The sequence below is a fragment of the Bidens hawaiensis genome, unplaced genomic scaffold, assembly GCF_021521415.1.
Source record: "Bidens hawaiensis isolate Kalapana, Puna unplaced genomic scaffold, B.hawaiensis_p1.1 tig00022384_1, whole genome shotgun sequence".
Lineage (NCBI taxonomy): Eukaryota > Viridiplantae > Streptophyta > Magnoliopsida > Asterales > Asteraceae > Bidens > Bidens hawaiensis.
In genome coordinates, this window is record NW_027493492.1 from 98,654 (window position 1) to 119,165 (window position 20,512).

At 38.1% G+C, this 20,512-nt stretch overlaps 1 protein-coding gene across 1 annotated transcript; it reads left to right on the forward strand.

Moving 5' to 3' along the window:
• The first annotated feature begins 593 nt into the window (after positions 1–593).
• LOC143565518 (uncharacterized) lies at positions 594–14,347 on the forward strand. Its single transcript, XM_077052472.1, has 5 exons — positions 594–910; positions 1,004–1,185; positions 1,237–1,310; positions 2,389–2,392; positions 13,949–14,347. Exons 1-5 carry the CDS (start codon positions 594–596, stop codon positions 14,338–14,340), a joined length of 969 nt encoding a protein of 322 aa, XP_076908587.1. The 3' UTR covers positions 14,341–14,347.
• The last annotated feature ends 6,165 nt before the right edge of the window (positions 14,348–20,512 follow it).

Genomic DNA, 20,512 nt, shown 5'->3' on the forward strand with positions numbered 1-20,512 from the left:
GGGCTCATTTAAGCTCGGCTCGATCGAGCTTTTTAACAAGTCAATTTTAAGTAGTTCAGCTCGTTTGCACCCCTATTTGTGACAAATTAATTCTAAGAATTGAATGAATAAAAATGAAGCTCACAATTTAATAATCATGTTGTGTTTTTATCAACCTTATGGAACATATAAGACCTGCGTATTAACATATAATGCTGAACATATAATTCTTGATTAGTTAAATAGATCATCCCATAATATCTTGCCTAGTGAAAACTTATACTTAACTGATTAGAATTTAAATTACCTGGAAACTTTTGATTAGGTTTGCCTTTTCAGGTTGTTATTTGTTATGTTAATATATGTGTTACTTTTACAACCCTGGCTTATGGTTTATGATACTCTAATTTATGGAATGAAAATGCAGTTGATAATTCAGTTTTAGTTTTCAACTAATCGAAAACTGTTATTAACGGTTCGGCTCACAGTTTGGCCCAAAAACCGTTAAACCAGACCGTAAACACCCCTACATCTATTTGGTTTGATGCATATTTTTCCTTGTATTATTTGTTGAATTTAGTGCAATTGTGTATATATGTATGCATGGTTGCTAGATGGATTCTAAAAAAGAGAAAGGGAAAAGAGAGATTTGGTCAAAAGAAATGGTATTAGAATTATGTCGGTTCTTAAACAAATATATCACGAAGCATGGTCGAACTTCCTCATTCAAATGGGTTTCTCTTCAGCCAGAGTTTGAAAAGATTGTAAATCATAAATTCAGTAGTGACAAAGCTATGAAGAACAAGTATGACGGTATGAGAAAAGAGTACAACCTTTGGAAGTCACTTAAGAACGGAGAGACTGGTCTAGGTTGGAATGAAAGTACTAGGCAACTTATGTGTTTGGATGAATGGTGGAAAACAAAAACTCAGGTGACATAATATAACTCATTTAAAATTTGAATACCGTATAAGTATAATATTCTAGTCATCATGATAACTAACGATTCACCATTATATGTTTTAGGAAACTCGAAAGTTCTAGAAATTAAATATAATCAACCATCTATACAACTACAAGAAGAGTGGGATCAGTTATTTGGAGATGCAGTTGCTAGTGGGGAAAATTGTGTGGCACCCTCTATGGATCCAACTACATTCAATGAGGTGCATGTTGAGAACCTTGAGGATGACAATGTTGAGGGAGGTGATAATGCAGATGCTTATCATATATACAATGATGCACTTTCTAATCTAGAAAACTTGGAAACTCATGAAAATAATTTCTACGCTGACTTTTTAACTGAAGTAAATCAACCTAATGCATCAACTGTTAGGACTGATATTTTCAATACTGAGGATATGTTATCCTTGAAGATATGTCTGGATCAGTTATCCTCATAAAGAGCTCCGATACCATGTCGAAGATAACGGATCCTCAGAGGTTGGTATTATTAACAATTGTTTCACGTGTGTAGGTTATTATTCAACAGATGAAATGACTCTAAGACTGAGACCACCTTAAAATTCTCTACTGGAAGCTCCCAGCACGTGCTTAAGGAACGTTGGAGGAGTTATGGAAGAGTGGCGGATAGTTAGGACATATTGTTAAGTGTATTTTTCTTTATAAACATCGAGATAATGATCGATTAGGTCTCACTTGTATTCACACACACTTAGAGCAGAACTCATAACTCTCTCTATACACTAGCATTCTATTGTAACATCGATCACAATCTCCAAACACTTGTAACCTTTTTTGTGATTAATAAATTGGTGATCGAAGAGTTGTCATCACCCGGGGTTTTTTTCTTTTGATCTGAACAAGATCAAAGGGTTTTTCCTCGCAACAAATCACGGTGTTCATTTCATTTCTTTCATACAATTATTGTTATTTGCATAGCACTATACCTCACTTTACGGATTTGGATACATTATCCTTAGCAGATTTTTATCCAAAACAATTTGGCGCCTACCGTGTGGCAATTGGTGCTATAATCCAGATGATCTCCTATCAATTTTAAACCTTTCATACTCATATCACTATCAATGGCCTCTCAATCAACCTCTGCTTCATCAACCATGCAATCATCGGTTCCTCTCTCATCAAGAAGCTTGCCGCCGAAGCCTCCGCCAATCACGGGAGCACCACGACCTGCTGTTGCTAGAAGCAAGACGCAACTACCAGTCTTCCAGAGCTCGAAAACCGCTGCTGCTATGCTGGCGGTTAACACTAACAATGATGCTTCATCTATGTTTTCGCAGGTTAAAGCATACATGGAGCAACAGAACAAGACTAACCAGAGAATCCTTCGTGAGATAGAAGATCTCAAGAAGAGTAAGAGGCCAGCAGAGGATCAGACTCCCCTGATACCCAGGATGCTGGATTTCACCAGTCCAGGTTCCCTAGCTCAGTTCACACAAGGATCATCTATCCTTCAACAGGGGTCCATGGGTCAACAGACTCAAGGATCCTTGTTGTTTCAGCCAGGATCATCAATCCGTCAACAAGAATCCATGGGTCAGTAAACTCAAGGATCCTCATACTTACTACAAGGATCATCCATCCTTCTGCCAGGATCCTCTGGGTTATATTGCCAAGGATCCTATAGCTCCGAACCTCAAGGATTCTTCCTTCAGAATCAAGGATCCTCAGGAGTTCAACATCAACGATCCTCCAAAGTCCATGAAGGAGATATAATCCCCATGCAGACCATAGCCTATAGAGGACCAACTCCTGTAGCAGATGCTTCTTATCTCAGCTACTCATCCGGGATGCCGACCTACGCCCAACAAAGAGGTAACTTGTATGATCATATATCCTTAAATTCTAACCGTGGTTCCATGCAGGATGCAGATATCAACCAACTTATGGCCAAGGAACTACAAAAGCTTAAGGATATGATATCTAGTGTTCCCGGGGTGATACGTCCAATCCTCGAGATACCGAAAGGAATATCACACCCCCATTTCTGGCCTAGGCGTGTGATCACTAGTTGGTACCATGTTTGTAAATAAATCAGAGTAGCGGGTTATTAGCGGAAGACTTATAAAAACATAAGGATCGAATTTATAAATATTTACAATACAAAAGACGAGACGAAAGTCTCGTTTGGTTTTACTTGTTTATATGTTTTACAAAACCATCATATTTTAATATTTAAACAAAATTATCCGAGCCATCGGATTCTTGAGCTTCTTCGTATTCTCAAGCTCTATTATTGATTACCTGCAAAATGTTATAAAAATACGTCAGCAACGAATGCTGGTGAATATGCTGACGCAAAAATATTTTCTTTACTTAATCACCCCTCGAGACCACGTAAGCCTCGACCCATCTTGGCTTAGGAATAATCAAGTTAAACAATCATTATAAACTCGAGTCTCTACACTAGGTCACCTCAGCAAAACACCGCAGCGTTTCGACGTACTTAGGTACCATAAATATACACAAGGTCATTCTCACTCGAACATCCTTTGGTTCGGCCCATCGTGGCTGGAGGTCGTGACCAGGCGTGGTGCGATTTGCCCACCGCATACCACATATGTAAGGATCCAGACAAACGTATACCACAGCCTGAGGGCTAGGTTCTTATTTACAATGTTTTTAGAGACGGTAGCCTCATGTAAAGTTTTACACATAACACATTTTGTTTGTTTGAAAACAATTTTATAAAAGTGGGGCGTATTCACCTTTTAAAATGGGATCGGCTTCCAACACCGTCCTTGAGTTCTTTCCTTTGCTATCTCGCACCTATAGTACGAGTATAACTTTTGTTAGTCGGATACACGATCCGGCTTAAGACCTTTAGTCTTATTTATCTCGATGAACCTTTAGTTCATAATCTCTTTTTACTTTAAAACCTTTAGTTGAAAAATAATATTTATAAACCATTAGTTTATTCATAAAACCCGACGTTTCTTATTCTTTAAGAAACATATTTTTTTCTTTATTATTTAAGTATACTCATTATACTTAAATAATATATTTCATAACAAAGAATATATTTACATATATATACTCATATATACATATTTTATTTTTCTTTCTTTATTTTCTTTGTTATTTATTTCTTTGTTTATCGAGAGTAACATCGACTTGGGGTATTAAGCCTTTATAATATTTTATTATTATTTCTGTCGGGCATTATGCCTACCTTGCTTGGCTTAGAAATACCCTAGATACTTGGGCAACACTTCGACGCCGCTTGCTTTTCAATGCTTCACTTGGATCAACACTTCACTTCGGCACACTTCTCGAGACACTCTTCTACGTCGGCACGCTTTACGAGGTATCTTGTCGGGACGTCACTCCAATACCATTTTCTTGCTTAACATTACCGGGAGGTGGCACGATTATCGAGGTATAGCACGAATTACGAGAAATCGGGTACGCAAAACCAGGTGGATCGATGGCACGAACTTCGAGGTTTAGAGAGAGATTAGTGAGAGAGTAATGTGTGTGTTTTGAGGTGTGAATGGTTCAAACCCGTAGCTGCCTATTTATAGGCTGAAATTGGACCCCATCGCGCTACGCGATGGGTTCCTTGGCAAGCCCATCGCGTAGCGCGATGTTGGCTTGTCGAGTCACAGGGTAGACCGTGGCGGCACGTGGTGACACGTGGCAGACGTGTTGCCACGTGGTGACACGTGGCGGCAGACGTTGCCACGTGGCACACGTGTCCCATGTGTCAGACAACCCTATCGCGGTACGCGATGGGTGTCTCCTCTGACCCATCGCGTATCGCGATAAGTCAGGAAAATCAGAATTTACATTTTAGTCCTTCTAGTTTGGAAATTGGCAGAATTAGTCCCTTGACTTTGAAAATTGACATTTTTGGCCTGAAATTTACGTGATGTTACAAGGAAGCCACAAGTTATCCAGATTTGCTCCACCTATCTGTGATGCTGAAATCCCAAAGCGATTCCAGACCCCAACATGAAGACTTACGATGGGACCACTGATCCTGCGGAACATGTGGCTCAGTACAGAGAAAGGATGGAGATCAATCCTATTCCCGAGAGACTCAAGGAAGCCTGCCTGTGCAAAGGCTTCTGATCCACACTGACAGGATTAGCATTAAAATGGCTGCTAAGTCTTCCTCCCTTTTCAGTCACTTCTTTCTCACACTTAGTTAACTTGTTCAACAGTCAATTTTCCTGTAGTAGGAAGTTTGAGAAGTTAACTAGTGATTAATACCGAGTTATCCAACCTAGTGATGAATCCCTTAGGGATTTTATTACAAGGTTCGGCAGGGAAGTTCTGGAAATCCCTAATCTTGACATGGCTACTGCTGTTGAAGCATTCAAGATGGGACTTCAGAGGGGCTCCCCATTTATGATTATCTTGTGATGACTCCTTGCAGGTCTCTTTATGAAGTAAGGAACAGAGCACTAAGGTTTATACGGCTTGAAGATGACAAAAAGGTCCAAGAATGGTTGGGGGCTCAGACGAAACAAGATCCCCCCGACAAGAATAAAGGATCCTCATACAGGAACAACAACTCCAAGCCGTACACTAAGTCCAACAATCAAAATGTACGAGCAGTTGAAGAAGGGGATGATGATGAAGATTATCCCAGCATCTCAGAGTATTGCTTCTCCATAGATACCCGTGGCTTGATTTGTGCCATGAAGGATCTAGGGGAGAAAGCAAGGTGGCCCCGAAAGAACGAGAAGTCAACCACCTTCAGAGACAAGTCTAAGTGGTGTGCCTTTCACGAAGATTTTGGTCATATGACGGACGATTGCATCTGCTTGAGGAGAGAAATTGGATACCTCCTGAGTAAGGGCCACTTTAAATAGCTCTTGGGAAGGAAGAAATCCAAGAATCCAGGATCCTGGAGATCTTCCACCAAAAGCAACTCCACCACCGCCAGATGCGCACGTAATCAACTTCGTCTCCAGAGACTATGACGTATTTCGAACTTCCTTGTCTACAACAAGGAAGCTCACCGAAGAGACGAATTGGATGATGGGGGAAGACAGCTTATTCCCACTACTTCAATAACCGACAGAAGCATCTTCTACAATCAAGAAGATAATATGAGCATTCAGGATCCTCACCATGATGAACCTGATGCCCGTATGATCAACTTCATCTCTGGAGGATCAAACATATGTGGCACTTCCTTCTCTGCAGCTAAGAGACTCGCCAAGGAAATCAAAATGGATAACGGGGATCGACCGGTTATATCCACAACCTTAACCACTGACAAAAGAATCTTCTTCGACGAAGAAGATAAATCAAACATTCAGGATCCTCACCATGACGGTTTGATCGTTACTTTATTTATTGCTAACCATTATGTACGCAGGATCCTAGTCGACAGTGGAAGCTCAGTCAATATAATTCAACACGATGTTCTTCAGAAGATGAACATACCAGATTCAGAGATCATCCCAAGAACATCGGTGCTAGTTGGTTTCAGTGGAGAAACCCAAAAAACATTGGGGGACTTTATCTCCCAATATACATCAAAGGGTTAAATTCTTATCAAAGATTTTGTGTTATTGATAACCTTTCTTATTGCAATGTTATTTTAGGCAGGCCTTGGTTACATGGGATGAAGGCGGTGGCTTCTACCTACCATCAATGCATTAAACTCCCTACCCCTTGGGGAGTAGTAAGGATAGACGGTGACCAAGTGGAGGCTAAGAACTACTATTCTTCATCAATGAAGCCAACAACCAAGCAAACTATAACATAGCAACCACAACAACATCCTTGGGACGTACTGGAAGCTCGGGAGAAAGACATTAAAGAAGTATCCTTGGATCCCGAGGATCCAGATGTAAAGGTGTTCCTAGGATCCGGTATCACTAGTGAGATTGAGGAGGATATGGTATCCTTCTTGAAGAGAAGAAAATCTACCTTTGCCTTTAAACATTCAGACATGAAAAGTATTTTTAAAGAGGTAATTACTCATAAATTAGGCCTTGATTTATCTGTTAAGTCCGTCCATCAGAAGCGAAGAAAATTCGCTCCTGAGAGGAACAAGATCATACAAGAAGAAGTTGAAAAACTTCTTAAGGCCGGTATGATCAGAGATGTTAAATATCCTCGATGGTTGGCTAATGTGGTTGTTGTTTCAAAAAAGAATGGAAAGTGGAGGGTGTGTGTCGATTTTACAGATTTAAACAAGGCATGCCCAAGGATCCTTTCCCGTTACCATATAAAGACTCCATGGTGGATGCAACGGCAGGGCATGAGATGCTTACCTTTATGGATGCTTCATCTAGATTTCAACAAATTCAGATGGAACCATCTGATCAAGAGGATACTGCATTCATGACTCCTACCGGCATATACTGTTATATTGCCATCCCATTTGGACTAAGAAATGCAGGGGCAACATACCAAAGATTAGTCAACATGATGTTCAAGGATCAGTTAGGCAAGACTATGGAAGTATACATAGACGACATGGTGGTAAAGTCAAAGAAAGCTGAGAATCACCTCAGAGATCTCAAAGAAGCTTTCAATATCCTTGACCAATATAACATGAAACTGAACCCGTCAAAATGCCATTTTGGTGTTAAGGCCGGAAAGTTTCTAGGATATATGGTGACCAAAAGAGGGATAGAAGCAAGCCCCGAGCAGATAGAAGCCATCATCAACTTGAAGTCTCCTGCAAATGCTAAAGATGTCCAAAGGCTGACAAGAAGAATAGCTGCTCTCAATAGATTCATTTCCAGATCCTCCGAGAAGTGCAAAGATTTCTACGACATTCTCAGGAAAAATAAGAAGTTCGAATGGACAGAAAGGCATGAGGCTGCGCTCAAAGCCTTGAAGGATTACTTATCCTCAGCTCCAGCTCTGATGAAGCCTGTGGATGGAGAGTCCTTACATCTGTACCTAGCTGTTTCAGGAAATGCTGTAAGTGTTGTCCTTGTGAAGGATCATGAAAATGAATAACATCCCGTTTATTATGTTAGTAAAAGTCTTTTAGATGCAAAAGCCAAGTATTCTCATATAGAAAAATTAATTCTTGCACTTATTATGGCTTCTACTAAAATTGAGACATTACTTTGAGACTCATACTATTATTTTAAGAACTAATTATCCTGTTAAAAATGTGCTTAGAAAGCCAGAGTTATCAGGTGGAATGGCCAAGTGGGCTGTGAAACTAAGTGCATATGATATTCAGTACGAGCTAAGAACAACCATCAAGTCACAAGCATTCGCAGACTTTGTGGCTAATTTCAGTAGCGACATGTAGAAAGAAGCTGACTTGGAGGTCCAACAACTAGAAGAGACCAAGGATCCTTGGATACTCTTCACTGTTCGAGCTTCCAGTGTAAGAGGAACAGGATTAGGGATCCTACTGAAATCACCACAGGGGGACATATTACCCCAGTCCATAGCCTGTGAGTTTCAAACAACGAACAATGAAGCAGAGTATGAAGCTATGATCGCAGGTTTGCAATTGGTTAAGTGCATGAGGATCAGGTATCTTCAAGTATATATAGATTCATTATTGATTGCTAACCACTTTAATGGCTCATATGTTGTTAAAGGAGAAAAACTAATCAAATATCTAGATGGGGTGAAGGAATTAGCAAGATCCTTCGAATTATTTAGTATTGTACAGGTACCATGGGAAGAGAATGTCGGGGCAGATGTTTTGGCAAATTTAGCCTCATCTTTGAAAATCCCAGAAGACACGAAGATTTCAATCATTCATGTTCTCTCGCCAGCAATAAGAGAACAAGAAGTTGGAGAGATAACAAATGAAAAATAAATTGTACTTTGGGATCCGTTATCCTTGAATAATCAAGAATCATAGATCCTCCCAATCAAGAAATATATTCAAACTAGAGAGATTCCAGCCACACGGAGAATCCCAAATCTTTCAAACTTAAGGTATTACAATATATTTTATTAGATGATTTGTTATACAGGAAATCTCTTGCAGGTCCATATTTGAGGTGCATCGAGGATCCTGAAATCCAAGAGGTGCTCAAAGACTTTCACGAAGGTGATTGTGGTAATCAGACCGGTGGTAGATCCCTATTTTCAAGGATCCTGAGAACAGGGTACTATTGGCCAACTATGAAGAGAGACGCCATGGAATATTCAAAGAAATGTGATGCTTGTCAAAGACATGCAAATATCCTACAACAACCAGCAGAACCTATGTATCCTATATCCTCATCATGGCCTTTCATGAAGTGGGGCATGGATATTGTGGGTAAACTACCTAAGGCACCAGGAGGAAAAGTATTCATGCTTGCAATGACTTATTACTTTTCAAAGTGGATAGAAGTAGAGGCTTTTGTTCAAGTACGCGAAAAAGAGGTGATATCTTTCATTAAAAGAAATATTATTACTCGATTTGGTATCCCTTCGGAAATTATTTGTGACAATGGTTTCCAGTTTATCGGGAAAAGAACCACTAACTTTTGTGACAGCTGGGGCATCAAGATGATTACCTCTACTCCAGTGCATCCTCAAGCTAATGGTCAAGCGGAGTCTAGAAACAAGATTATCATCAACAATTTGAAGAAGAAACTAGGATCCAAGAAAGGAAAGTGGGCCGAAGAGTTACCTTATGTTCTTTGGGCTGACAGGACAACACCCAAGAATGCAATGGGCCAAACAGCCTTCTCATTGGTGTTTGGATTAGAAGCGCTAATCCCTACAGAGATGGTGGTTCTTACAGTCAGAACAAGCATCCGTGATCCTGAGGCCAATGAAGAAATTTTTCTTGAAGACTTGAATACTGTTGAAGAACTCAGAGACCTGGCCAAGATCAGAATGGCAGCATATCAATAAAGGGTAGCTGGGGCGTACAACAAGAATATCAGAATCAGAAGATTTCAAAACGGAGATTTAGTTTTGAGGAAAACCTTCCAAAACACGACCAATTCGGCTGATGGGAAGTTAGCACCCAAATGGGAAGGTCCTTATCTGATCGAGTCGGAAACAGGAAAGGGAGCATATCATTTTCTCACTATGGAAGGCAACAGGTTACCAGGAGCATGGAATGTTATCCACCTCAAGAAGTACTTTTTCTGATCAAGATCAATTATTCTTTGAGGATCTATTATTCTTAGAGGATCAAGGATCCCAAAAATTGGTAATATCTATCTGATTGCTTATTCTTTTCAATTTCTTATTATAAATTTAAGGATTATATATTCTTAACAATTTGTTTCTTCCAAGTTTTAAGTAACAATGCAGTATTCTAATAGTTTGTTTAATGATCAAGAGGTTGGCCACCTCTCCTTCACTTTTAAGGTACTTTATTATTTCCCTTGGCCTAGCCCACGATTGGATATGACCCCTGATGGTTATATCCCCTAAGGTTTAAAGGTTTTCACCTTTCTTATAAATTAGAGTTTCTACACTCTCGCCTGGAGTGCACGGTATCCAACGTATAGTCCGGGGCAGCGGGACCAGTACACGTTTAGTGGTTGACAATTTCTTTGTTTTCGGCTATATGGAGGATCATATTATTTATGGTAGACGTACCATACCACCGGTTTATAACATTTTCATGTTATCTCACGTTTGGGCTAAATCCTGGTTTGGGCGAGTCCCAGTTGACATCCTTATCCTTGGGCCAGTCCCCAGTTTAGGCTTGTCCCCAGTTTTGGGTTTGTCCCCAGTTTAACACCAGTTTGGGCTTGTCCCCAGTTCACGGGCTTGTCCCCAGTTGCACGGGCTTGTCCCCAGTTTCTTATTTGGGTTTGTCCCCAATTTAATGGGTTTAATCCTAATTAACGTTACAAGTTGTTTGTAACAAATTTTCTAAGTTTAAGAATCAAGACTCATGGATTCAAAGTCCTTGGCTTATTTCTGCAAGAATCACCGAAGGTTCCGTACTTATGATAACTTAGGTCTACTTAGACCTTATGGTATGATTTCTATTAATGAATTTACTTGGTCTTAGCTGGAATGATTTTGAATGTTTTTGTTTAAAGGATTATCCTTTTAAGGATATTCTATTCTAAAATTTTTTATCAACTTTTAAAGATAATCTATCCTACAGTTTGTTTTTCAAGAATATTCTATCCTAAAAGTTTTCATTACTGTAAGGATGTTCTATCCTAAATATTTTTCATGAGGATATTTTATCCTAGAACTTTTTTGCTTAAGGTTATTGCTACATTCAACTAGACTAAATTATATCAAACAAACTTTCAAAATAACAAGTAACAAACAGATAGTTAAAAGATTTATATTATTAAACATAAGTCACTTGGACTTATCCAAAATTCTTAACCCGGATTTCACCATGCAAAGGATGAACCATCCACCTGAGTTAAGTAAGTAGTACTAATTGTTCATAAGTGCAGGAAAATAAAGAACAGAGGCACCAAAGGCTTCATCCCCACAAACAGAGATCCATCCACCTTCGATACCCTGAGAATTGTCTTGAGGATCAGTGATCCTTAAATCCTACTTACTACAGTCTGTTACAAACCATAATCATTGTTCATCAAAAACATCAACATAAAAAAATGGGCTCGGGCCTTGTCTTCAATATCCTTCATCTCACATTTATGCTGTATTTTCACGATCCGTATCACCTGCTCCTTCACCGGCTTCAGCCACGTCCTTTACTCCACTCGTCCCAGCCTCGTTCTCCTTAGCCATCTCCATGTCCTCATCGCCACCAAGAGCCGCCAGGGCAGTCTTCCACTTCTGCACATTCCAGGTCGCCTTATCGAAAGCAGGATCACCGCCTCCGTCGCCATCTTAATCCTTGCTTGAAGAACCGACCTGGCTGCCCACATCTTAGCCTCCTCTGTAGCTTACTTGACTTCCTCTTGGAGCTGGGCATCTGCTGTGGATATCTGATCCTCAAGCTGTCTTTTGAGCTGGGCTAAAGCCTTATCCTTGTTAACCACTGCATTCCCTAACCTAGACAACTTATCACTCATTTGACTCACAATCTTTTCATAATGCTCTTTGAAAGCATTCATAGCCTATAACCAACCATTGAGTAAGAATTAAAAGGATATTAGATCCTTAAATTCAACGTAGCAGGATAAAGGATACTTACAATGAGGACCGTGTCATAGTGGGTCTCGGGATCAGAGGACCTCTTTCTCTTAGAAGCGGCTGACTTGGCTCTAGTAGTTGCAGTTTTGGGCTCGGAACTGGTTGCTGCCTTCAGAGCATCTTTCTTGTTGTCTTGAGGAGTGATCATACAATCAATGTTTTCCAAGGAGAACTTACTGGCCGATTTTTGAGACTTCTTGGCGCCTACAAGGTTAAGTTAACAAATAAGTACTCTATCTAATCTTATTTACTTTTAAAACTATTATACTAAACTTACTTGACATATTGGAGTCTGAGGAGATATCACAAAAAGCTTCGATGAATCGGGCTTGAAAAGTTCTAACCTTGGAATCCAGTGCAAGGAACCGCTTTGTTTTCTCTTCTGTTCCAGGTAGCTTAGCCAATGAAGCGAAGTTCTCAACTGCAAGCAAAAAGAAGAATCAAGGTTAAGTTAATCATAAAGGATCTTATCATTTTTAAAAATCCAGGATCCTACCCTTTCTGACCCATTTTGAAGGAAGGTCAACCCCTCCGGGTATGGAGTCACGTTTCACGAAGAAAAACTGATTCTTCCAGAAGGAATCATTCAAGGTGACTTTCAAAATCGGATGGGGTTGTCGAGGTTTGGATTTCAATATGAATCGGGCTGGACCATGGGTAGTAAGATAATACAGATGGGATAACTCTTGGAGGCCGAAGTCAACTTTATCCTCTTCAATGATTCTTTCTATAGTGCCGAGGACTCTCCACACCATAGGCATGGCCTAGATGTAGGATATGCCAGTGGAATGGAAGAAACTTTGTGTGAAAGGGGGGAACGGATAACGATAGCCGATAAGGAAAGGGCAAGCCGGAAAACACACCCAAGTCTGTGAGTACACATCGCAACGGATGCTGGAGTCGTATGCTCGGAATACGGTTTTTGGCGGAAACAAGGAACGAAACTCATCGACTTCGGGATCCATGAGTTTGCAGATTTCAATAGAAGGGTTGGCTATGAGGTTTTGTGGCTCCAACTCCGACAACTCAGAGTCATCGGAAGATTGGTCAGACGGTTTAGAAGGAGGTAAAGAAGACGAAGTGACAGACATTATTATCAAAGAAAATAAGAGGGAAAAGAAAGGATACCTGCCGTGTCGCCTGGATATGTGGTTGTAAAAGATATAGGGACGACATATATAAGCGGTTATGATTAATATCAAGGTCTGGATGGTAAATATTTCTGGCAACCGTCTAATCACCCAGTTTTCGCAGAAGATTCAAATTTCAAAATGCCAGCTGTAAAGTATAAACACCCGCCATTTTAGGGGAAATTGTTAGGACTGATATTTTCAATACTGAGGATATGTTATCCTTGAAGATATGTCTGGATCAGTTATCCTTATAAAGAGTTCCAGAACCATGTCGAAGATAAAGGATCCTTAAAGGTTGGTATTATTAACAATTGTTTCACGTGTGTAGGTTATTATTTAACGAATGCAACGACTCTAAAACTGAGTCCACCTTAAAATTCGCTACTGGAAGCTCCCAGCACGTGCTCAAGGAACGTTGGAGGAGTTATGGAAGAGTGGCGGATAGCTAGGACTTATTGTTAAGTGTATTTTTCTTTACAAACATCGAGATAATGATCGATTAGGTCTCACTTGTATTCACACACACTTAGAGCAGAACTCATAACTCTCTCTATACACTAGCATTCTATTGTAACATCGATCACAATCTCTAAACACTTGTAACCTTTTTTGTGATTAATAAATTGGTGATCGACGAGTTGTCATCACCCAGGGGGTTTTTCTTTTGATCTGAACAAGATCAAAGGGTTTTTCCTCGCAAAAAATCACGGTGTTCATTCCATTTTCGTTCATACAATTATTGTTATTTGCATAGCACTATACCTCACTTTACGGATTTGGATACATTATCCTTAGCAGATTTTTATCCAAAACATCAACATCAGGCCCAAGTGAGGTAGCAAAAAAGTTTGAGAAGCCTACTAAAGGAAACACTAAGCCTAAACCAGTTAAGATGAAACGTAAAGGGAGAGACTCATTGGGAGCTTCAATTCTTAAAGACCATTTAACTCAAAGTAATATGAATCAACAATGTGCTCTAGAAATATTAGAATCAGATTCTTCCAAACTTAGTCAAACTACTAAGTTTAGTATTGAAGGTGCTGTAGGTGTGCTTAACCAGATGGTAGATGCAGGATTAATGAGAGAAGATGAGGATTTGTGGTTCTTTGCAATTGACTTATTTGAAGATCCCGTGAAAAGAGAAATGTTTATAAATGTGCGACATGATCATAGTAGGTTAGCGTGGCTGCAACGAAAGCAAAGACTCGCCGACTAAAGTTTTCTTTGAGGACATGTTGCGAAGACATTATTGTTTCTATTTATTTGAACTTTATTTCTTTTGGATTAATTTATTGTTTTTTACCTTGATGTTTTAGCGCCATGACTATGGAAGTTATTTGATATCCTTTTATTTTAATTTGAATTTATTTGAGAATATTATTTACGTCTTTATATGTTAAGCTATTTATGTGTTTATGTTTTAGCTATTTATGTGTTTATATGTTAAGCTGATATTGAATTTAATTTACCAGGGTTATTATGGATAATGAAACAAGCAAGAAGAAGCACAAATTGCATTGTTATAAATTTTTGTTGGATTCAAGCTATACAAATGATCTAGTTGCTGCATACTATTATAAACATATATACAAGGAACCATGCATGGCATCATCACAAACAGGACATGCTTGGATAATGGAAGTTTTAAATGGCAATCCTATACGATGTGTAAACGCATTTAGATGCATCCAAACGTGTTTATGAAATTATGTAGAGAGCTTGAATCAAACTATGGATTGCAATCGAGTGATAGAATGTCAACATTTGAGAAGGTGGGGATATTTCTGTATACATTGACATTGGGTTTATCTAAAAGGAATTTGAGGAGCATTTTCAACGTTCTGGGGAGACTATTAGTAGAGCATTTCATGAAGTTTTAGAGGCAATAACTGATAGAGATAAAGGTTTTCAAGGTCTAGCACGCGACATTATAAGACCAAAAGATCCAACTTTTCAATTTGTACCACCTCAAATATTCAACGACAACAGATACAAGCCGTATTTCAAGGTATTAAAATGCTTAATGTCACTCATGTTTGTGTACTTTATTACTTAACTAATTTCAAATTATATTTAGGATTGTATTGGATGTATTGACAGTACACACATAGGGGCCTGCATCCCAGAGAGTCAGCAACTACCTTATATTGGTAGAAAAGGGGTGCCAACTTTCAACGTAATGGCAACATGTGATTTCGATATGTGTTTCACATTCATATCAATCGGATGGGAGGGTTCAGCACATGACACGCGTGTTTTTATTAACGCAACCCAAAATAGTAAATTCAACTTCCCACGCCCACCTGAAGGTAATATTTGGAATTGTTTACATATATATTTGGAATTGTTTCATGTTACTTTTTAATAAATTTCTAACGCCTTTTGTTTTTTAACTCCTTTACCAGGTAGATATTATTTGGTTGATAAAGGATATCCGGGCAGAAATGGTTACCTTGTTCCATATTCCAAGACAAGATATCGTCAATCTCAATTTCAAAGAGAGCCCCTGAATAATATGCAAGAAGCTTTCAACCGTTCACATTCATCTTTACGAAGTTATATTGAGAGGTCATTTGGAATTTTGAAGAAAAGATTTAAGATGTAATCATGGCTACATTTGCATTGAATAACACAAATTGATGTTATCATGGCTACATTTGCATTGCATAACTATATACGTAATTCTCAAGAAGATATCACGTTTACTACACTGGAGCAACATCCAAACTACATACCACAAGATGAACTAGATGATGTTAGTAACCATGACACAAACACGAGCGGTCTATTTGAAGGAACAACGAATGAGATGAAACTTGTTCGCAACAATATTGCTACTTTGATATAGAATGCACGCTATTAATAAGTTAATAGTATTATATTATGGTCTTGACTGTTGGTCAATGACTATGCTTTATTTAATTGAAAATGACCATGTTTTATTTATTTGTGAAAGAATATATGTGTGTGTGTGTGTGTGTGTGTGTGTGTGTGTGTGTGTGTGTGTGTGTGTGATACATTTAGTATTATGTTCTTTTAGTTATGTCCATTTTGGTCATTTTATACATTTTATTTACAGTTACAGCTACTCTGTCAAACACCTAAATATATCTAAAAAACTACAGCTACAGCCTCCAACTTCCAACCTCCAGCCACCAGCTTCCAGCTACCAGCCACCAGCTAGTTTTGTCGGGTATGTTTGGCAAAGAGCTTTTAAGAGCTTCTAAGAGCTTTAAGCTACTAGCTTTTAAGAAAAAACTCATATTTATTGAAAAGTCTTGTTTGGTTAGGGTAGCTTGAAGCTTTTAGGTTTGAAGAAAAAGCTTGAAAGGGTCAAGTCAGAATAAGTTTCGGATTAAAACGGTGCACCGTGCGAGCACCCAACTAGTTTTATTAAAAGCTCCAGCTACTCTACCAAACACCTAAATATTTCTAAAAAGCTACAGATAACAGCTACAGCTTCTAGCCACCAGCTTCCAGCTACTAGCTAGCAGCTTCCAGCTACAACTACCAGCTAGTTTTGCCAAACATACCCGAAGTAGGTACACTTAGCATATCTGCCATGTAAGATATGATCATGTTATCACAAAGATAAGAAATCAAAGTATTTTGGCGCTGTCAATCCAGAAATAGAGAAAAAATGGGGAACTTATCGATTCATCTAGTATTTAAATATATAATTCATTTATTAATTTACTAGATTGAAACTTTATCACGTTCAAAAATAGATAGACCCAATGTCGCATTCAGTAAAGATTTATGATTAGGGTATGTTTGACATGAAGCTTTTAGGAGCTTCAAGCTTTTAAGAAAAAGCTCATACTCAATTAAAAGTTTTTGTTTGGTTAAAAAAGCTTGAAGCTTTTAGATCAGGAGAAAAAGTTAAAAGCTTAAAGCTTATACTAATAGCGTTTAGAAAGAGCTACAAGCTTTTAGTATTTTAATTTATTTAAATAACCTTCCAAAATACATACATTCACTATTATTGTTTTTAGTTGTGCGTATTTTAGTAACTTTATATATTTTATTAAAAGCTCCAGCTACTCTGTCAAACATCTAAATATATATATAAAAAGCTACATTTACCAGCTTTCAGCTACAACTTTCAACCATTAATTACAGCTACCAGCTAGTTTTGTCAAACATAAGTGACTATATATATTTTAAATTGACGTAAATGTGACGCCTCTAGATACTTTAACGAGGTGATATGATAAAATCATTCTTGTTTTGAGTTTTTGTGCTCATATTCACACCACACCTAATTCATTTAATGTGTCGAATATTCTGGAAACGATAAGTTTGTCTGCCTCAATATAATGTTAAAAGAACTATAATCTTTTATTCTATGTCATTAGTATAAATTCAGTAGATGTACGCTTAGCATAACCGTGTGTGTTATGTCAAATTTTAAATACATTAAAATACTGATCATGCTCTTATTTGTTCTATAATTTTATATATTCTATTTGAATTTATATTTAACAAACCAATTCATTGTCATAGGGTTTAGGACCTACTCAACATTTTTAAATCTAAAATGGATTAAACAATTGGAAGCTTTTTTTTTTGTTAAAAATAAAGAGAAGAAAAGTTTTTTTCCGCTAAAGAGTTGAGTTAAGATTCTAAGTTTCTAACACGCAGGAATATTTTGACGCACATTTTTTGCTTACCTTATCAAAGAAAACAAGATGCCATTTTCAACTGTAAATTCAGAAGCTCATAAGTTGAGAGAGTTGTGATCGGAAGAGAAAAATTAAACGTAGTCAAGCTTTAAAAAAGCGAGCTCCTTAGTAATCTAAGTCCAAGTTTAGCTAGCCGTGCTTGACAGGCAACCTCTTTCATATTTACACATCCTTTAGAAAGAACGAATCAAGCCGCTTCGTTCTTGAGAAGCAGATAAGGTGCCTCAATACTGCCTCATGCCAACAAACACCATCGGCCCCCTTCTTTCACAAAGTATGACCATTGCCTCGGGCCCTAAAAAGACTTGAGGCCTCCACTGTTAGTTAACATAAAAGGTATCTATATAATTATTATTTCTTATGTTTTGTTTAACAAATAATAAATCCAGCCCACTGTCTTAAATGAATTTTTCTTTTTAAAATTACTAATCTACTGCTGAATTCACTAACCCGTTTGCTACGGGATTTGAACCTTCCAGTTCTAAAGAGAGGGAACACCCACTAAAGGGAGGAAGAATGAGATGGTTGTCTTTCAAAGTTTCATTTAAGTAGAGAAAGGAAAGGATTGAAGAATATTTGTGTTTCTGAGTTTCATAAAAGAAAAGAAATGAAAGAAAGGGAAGGAAAATGAAGAGTAAAATGGTGGGGTTGGTTTCTTTCCAAATTGAAAAGAAAAAAAAGGAAAGGCCTTCCTTTCTTCCTTTCCTTTCTCCCGTTAAGTAAACTCGGAACTACATGAGACCATTGTCCCAAATGCCCATTTAGTTAAAGAAAAAAAATTTTATTCGAGACTTCTTCTATCACTTGCAAATCATCAAATCACTCTCACGTAATCACGTTCTGTCAATATCATCCTTATTGGCTTAACTCAATCGTGAACGGCAATTTTGTTAATTATTTAGCTTTTGCAAGGTATGTGTAGATTATGCAATCACTCGGTTACGTTGTTTAATCGAAGTTATTTACTTAATTGTGAACAGCTGTCAGTATTTTTGTAGTTTTTTAAAGGTATGTGTAGAGATTACTTGATTATTTTTTCACTTAATCAATTTCTATTAACCACTACTCGTTTGCCATGTTTGTGTGAACTTGTGAAATTGATTAATTTTAATTGTTGTTTAGTTGTGTTATTGGGGTGAGACTTGGGCTAACTAGTTGATTTTCTGTAAGTTTGTTTGGTGGTATTTAGAGTATCATGTCACGAAAAGGAAAAGAAAATATATCATAAAAATGATCATTTTCAACAATCACAAAAAATTCTAATGAACCGACTAATGTTATTTATTTAAACTTTTAATGTTAATGGACCTATAAATCTTGATGAAGAAACAAATGTTGCAAAATGAAGTAAAAGAACCTATAAATCTTAATGATTCAAGTAAATGGAATAATAATTTATAACAATTTAAGAGAGAGATTGCTAGAAAAGGTCTAGTTAAATATTTTGCACATTTAAACTAGAAAAATAAACATATTTATACACCCACAAAAAATATATAAAAAAATACACAACTTTCAGTTTAACTCCGTCAACCGTGAACATTTGAGTTTATTATTGTTGGCCTCCAAAATCCAGAAAGAAAAAAATGGTTTGTTTAACAAGTGAAAAGGGCTTGTTTTTTTCCAACTAGGACCTCAAGAATGGTTGAGCCGTTGCTATCCTTAGCATCTATATTCGAAAAATAAGCTTGTTCAAAACTTTATGGTTCTAAAACAGTATGAAACGTGTAATTAACTGAGTCACTTTGAGCGTATTTATTAACATATATGCTTGCCAATGATCCAGTCAAAGTGGTTAAGATGAGATCCTCAAAGACTTCATTTTAAAAAAGGGAGAGCTTTTGGGACCAACTCCCACCCATAACAAAAAATATAATTCTTAAGTTAGGCCAGAATATTTTCTCGTCTGTGGTGTGGGTTTCCTTCTAAGGATAGAATGAAGAAAATCAAGTAGACAAGTAACCCGTCAGTTATCCAATGGCCGTTTAAAGAAAAAATGTATGCTAAACGTTCCACAAATTCATGACGATTTAAACTTTCAAAATCACACAATCTAGCTTACGATCATTAGCATTATTAAGTAAGCAGATTTGAATCAAGACAGTCTGAATTCAAACTCGAGCCAATAATAACATAAATCATTCCCGTCGACTCAATATCTCAAACCAGCCTGAAAAGAAGCCCGTATGAAGCTCGATTTTGTTTATTATATATGTTTATTTTTATATTTGTTCCTATCCAAACACTCCCTTCTGGTTTCATAAGTAAGGTTGTGTTTGTTTTTGCTTATAAGATTTGCAAAGAGCCTATGTCTGCAGCTGCGGGCGCGTAGACATAAGCTCTTAAAGACTGTTTGTTTTTTAAAAAAAAAATATCTGAAAACTGCTTTTATGGTATTAAAAAATAAGCTTTTTTCCCATCTTCACACTTCTTCACATTTCTTAACATCATACCAAGTACCAACACCCAATGTCCAACACCACCACCACCCACCGTCCGCCACCACCACCACCATCCACTGTCCGTTGCAACCACCACCCACCACCACCGTCCGCCGCCACCACCACCACCGTCAACCACTCACCACCACCACCGTCCATCACCACCACCACCCCCGTCGGCCACAACCACCCACCACCACCCCCGTCGGCCACAACCACCGTCCAGTACCACCACACCCACCGTCTGTCGCCAACACCACCC

Excerpts from the sequence above, each read along its gene's own strand:
- LOC143565518 (XM_077052472.1), top strand. The coding sequence starts at position 594 with ATGGATTCTAAAAAAGAGAAAGGGAAAAGAGAGATTTGGTCAAAAGAA. Across the intron at positions 911-1,003 it reads TGGTGGAAAACAAAAACTCA|AGGAAACTCGAAAGTTCTAG; the intron begins GGTGACATAATA and ends ATTATATGTTTT. Across the intron at positions 1,186-1,236 it reads GGATGACAATGTTGAGGGAG|AAAACTTGGAAACTCATGAA; the intron begins GTGATAATGCAG and ends TTTCTAATCTAG.